We start from the raw sequence: 4334 nt of genomic DNA, 5'->3' as shown, positions 1-4334 counted from the left end.
GCTTTAGTCATTTCACGTCTTTGGTGAGTCGAGTCTTTTAGTGAATTTTGAAGCAGGGATTTAGTGAAATTATTTTTTGATCCATGGCAACACTGGGCAAAAAATAAGAAAAATGGTTGAATTATATATATATATATACATACAATTATATTTTTCTACATATTCTACATTTTACGATCCTTTAATTAAAAACAACAAAAAATGAACATATAAAAATATTAGAATTATATATTATAAATAAGTTGGTTTATTACATAAATATAACAGTTAATTTTATTGATATGTTTAGAAATTGAATTTAAATGGACTGGATTCAGTTTTATTACTATTACAAACAGCCTGCTCTGTACTTTGTAATGTATTTTGTGTTCTACGATCATCCGTTTGTCTATTAGAATTCTGTGTACTACATCCAGCAGCTTTTTTAATAAATATTGATTTCTTTTCTAGTGAGGTAGAACCAGTGAACTTAACTACTGATACAGTTTTGCTAAACTTTCGCTCGTCCTCAGCCATTTTCTCTCTGTAGTCTCCCAATGTATTTCTCATTATTTGTCTCTTTTTTACTAACGGCGCAGTGTTACTCTTCAACGAATGTAATTGTTTACTAAGTTCCTGCACTTGCTTCTCTTGAAGTTTGCCGTCAGCTAGGCTCGCTTCCATTTGTTGTATGCACCAACATAATTCCAATTCGAAAAGGTCCTTCGCTTCTGGATCCAAAACGCTTGCATTACTAGCGTCTGTTCTTGGAAAAACGCATGATTCTGATACGTTCTTTTTGTTGCGTTTGGAATTCTGAAATAAATGTGACATTCATAAATCTGTTCTTTTCAGCTAAACTTGTACGATTCATTTTTCTTCTCTATCTTGAAAAGAAAGAGTAAAGATAAGCAATGTAAAAAAGCAAAAAAAAAATAGGCTTCATATTAACAATGCTCTCAACCTCGATAATAAACATTATTTTTTAAAACAAGGGAACGAGGATTTTCATGAATTACCAGTGCAGATTTTGGCGGCATTTCACAACGAGGTTTATTTCAGCTAACGGCTTACGTAATTACAAAATCACAATATTAAATTTAGTTTTATATACGATTAAAATCACAATATTAAATTTAGTTTTATGTACGATTGAAATCTAAAACTAAATACGTGTCCATGAATATATCATTCGATAATGCATAGATATTAGGTTATGTTTGAATTTTGAACGTGCTATGGCGATAGTGTAGCCATCTCTTGTAGTACGTAAGAAGAAATAAAGCGACATTTTACCACGAAGACGATCGATAAGTAGATCGTCTTCGATCAGGCAAGTTTAAAATTTCAAATAACAATAAAATTTTGCAACGTGAAGCAAGCATGAATTTTTAATTTAAAAGTATTCGAGGATTTGCGTATTTCTTTCAAATTATCATGTACAGCTACAAGGAATTTGCGTTCTATCTTCTTTCCCAAACAAAAATCGCAAGGATAAGTTCTTATCTTTCCGTTTTTCTGCGCAATAAATTTCAATAACGCTCGTGCCGTTGATCGTGCTGGAATGAAAAAAAATGCAATTACAAGAGAGAAAATAAATTCGTATGTCGGTACATGCTGGTCAGTCTTTACAATTAAGGACGGACATACGAAAAGTGTGAAAGTAATTGTGCGGAAACGCAACATCAGAAAGCGACGGAGATTGAAAAGATTGGATTATGTGTTAGCATGCGGTATAAAGGCGTGGGGTAGTTGCGGAGAAAATTAAAAGTACAGTGGCCTCATAAAACGAATCGTCTGCAGGAATTTATCTCGAAATCGTATAAATTTCTGATCTTCGAAATTAAGTGTTAAAGATTGAAAGTTAAGATCAAGCTTGAAAATATAATAATAAATCAATTTAGCATATTTAATTCAATTTGAAAATCAATATAATATATTTAAAATTTCAATTAACTTGTTAAAGCGTTGTTTTTTATAATTTTATATTTCGGTACGCATAATAAAAATTAATAGATAAGAATAAAAAAAAAGGAAACAAACCTGATTGGAAAAATTACATATTTCTATATAAATGTACAAATAAATATGCTACAAATGTACAAGTAAATTAATAAACGTGACTTCTTTTTTTTTCGATTTAACTGTTTTTACAAGGCCTTTTAGGCTGGGTTGTTCCACCTTTCGGTAAACTTCGGTAAGCTCACTGGCCCTTGAAGAGAAGGAGAAATGTGCGTTTCAGTAAAAGAGCGGTAGAAATATATAATGTACAAGATAGTATACACAGTATATATATAGACGACAGGATGACATTAATTCTTCAGAATATATTTACAAGAGCAGTACAAAGAATAACTCGATATTACACATATATATTCGTTACGTAGACTAACGAGTAATAGGTATAAGCAGGTGAACAGTTTAAATATTAATTGAGGCACGTGATAATAAGGCATTTCTACAGAGGATAGACACACGATCGTACGCACGTAAGATAGCGTTTTGTTTTTTTCTAAAAAAGAAAAGATAAAAATCAACATGAAAGAGAAAATTGATCATTCTGAGCTTCGTGACATATTTAAATTACATCTTTCGCTTATCTGATTTATACAGAAATATAAAATTTGGCAGAGATAACAAACGGTCCACGATCTATTTTGAATGTCTACTTAAGAAATTTTTTTTATCATTTTATGATATTAAAAGTTAGATTATATAAGAAAAAGATTATATAAGATTATATAAAAGCAGAGCTTTTACATAAATCAGGGAATAGAATATCTATATCGTTTAAATTTTTGTGGCCTTCAACAATCTATATTAATATTGGATTGACAAATTGATACTTTCATAAATTATATGCTAGTAATAATTTCAAAGAATCGATACAGACAATACAACATAGTTAAAAATATCAAACAACGTTGTCTCAAAGAACATCGCAAAGGCGATTTGATCGAGATAGCTTCCAGTTTTTTATGTTATGCTTGAAACATTTAAACAGAATCTGCAAATTATTTGCAATATATGTAAACTAGGAAAATTAAGTATTCCCTTCTTACAAATAAAAATATATTTTCATGGATAAACACTTCTCTCAAATACAGTATATATGTTTTAAGTACTCATACATTATTAACGAGATATGTCTATTCACAGATTGTTTTCATCAAATCATTTCGGATTTGCCTTTGAGAGAATCAATTATGTCTATCTTACGTGTTTACAATCGTTGCAAATTACATTAGTGGACGTCACAATGAAGATTGGTATTCAGTGCAAACCAATTGTGCTACACTGAATAACATACGACTTTTATCTTAAAGTGTATGTATGCATATATATATTTGTGTGTGTGTGTGTGTGTGTGTGTGTGTGTATGTGTGTACTTTTGTGCACAAACGCGTGGTCGAGATCCCTAAAGTTTAGAACACATAGCTAATTGTTCATTTGATCATCCAAAGAAGAGAGGATAGATCAAAGATTAAAGGACACATTATATACAATGCAAAAGTCATTAGCCATCACAGATTGGTAATGACATTTCTGTTTAGCATTAAAAACAAAAGAGAAATTCTGTATGTCTTAATTTGTCCGCTCATCACCTGATCTCCGATATATTTATAATAAGTATATAAAATATCATCACATCGCGCGGTCCAGATTTAAGTACAAGATCGTTCTCTCTGCGATATACGTACGAAATAGAATTTCATATAAATCGACATAATTTTATATAGAAGACAATATAGATTATGTACTTAAGGTTAAAAAGAAAAAAAGCATTGATACGACGGCAGTTATTTATAGATTGTAAATTCGAGAAAAAAACAACGCCAATACATTAATTATCCTTTTCATCACTGTAAATGCACGTTTTTACAGAAATCTAGGATCAATGTCTTGAAACGGGGGCTTATATCTTTCGTATTTCAAAGTGTATTTAGCGTAACATGTAACCACATACATACGACATCGAATCGCTCGCAAAAAATTGGTCTTTTGCAATCACGTATAAAGTGATATTCCTTAAGATACAATTATCTATGAGAACGCGTTAAACATTTCAAAATTCTTTCTTATCATCGCGCCTTCCGAGATACAGATCCAGTTTAACCGAATTGGCGTAAAGACATTGTGTTACAAAAATATCGCATTTGATGAAGAGATTTTCACAAGAAAATTCTATATTAAAACTATATTATATCTTCGAGAGAGAAAACTGTGTAAACGAATAAAAATTACACGCGTATAATATACATAATTATCGCGATGAAATATAATGATACTAAACGTTAAAGAAAAGATAATGAGTAAATAGAAAATTATTTTTTAATGGCAAGATCTGTATATAT

The 4334-nt window shown here is 30.5% G+C and overlaps 1 protein-coding gene across 1 annotated transcript; it reads right to left on the bottom strand.

Annotated features, from left to right (window-relative positions):
• Positions 1-246: 246 nt before the first annotated feature.
• Positions 247-1896, bottom strand: LOC108692758 (UPF0488 protein CG14286). The gene is made up of 2 exons (XM_018201179.1): positions 999-1896; positions 247-795 (listed from the first exon to the last, which is right to left on the bottom strand). The coding sequence occupies exons 1-2, from the start codon at positions 1017-1019 to the stop codon at positions 286-288; spliced, it is 531 nt and encodes a 176-aa protein (XP_018056668.1). The 5' UTR covers positions 1020-1896; the 3' UTR covers positions 247-285.
• Between the last annotated feature and the right edge of the window lie 2438 nt (positions 1897-4334).

This window comes from Atta colombica, unplaced genomic scaffold (assembly GCF_001594045.1).
Source record: "Atta colombica isolate Treedump-2 unplaced genomic scaffold, Acol1.0 scaffold82, whole genome shotgun sequence".
Lineage (NCBI taxonomy): Eukaryota > Metazoa > Arthropoda > Insecta > Hymenoptera > Formicidae > Atta > Atta colombica.
The sequence above is the reverse complement of the archived record's forward strand: the minus strand, read 5'-3'. Positions and strand labels throughout refer to the sequence as shown.

Coding starts and splice junctions, on each gene's coding strand:
- LOC108692758 (XM_018201179.1), bottom strand. CDS start 1,019: ATGCCGCCAAAATCTGCACTG. Junction 796..998: donor TGCCGCCAAAATCTGCACTG/GTAATTCATGAA, acceptor CATTTATTTCAG/AATTCCAAACGCAACAAAAA.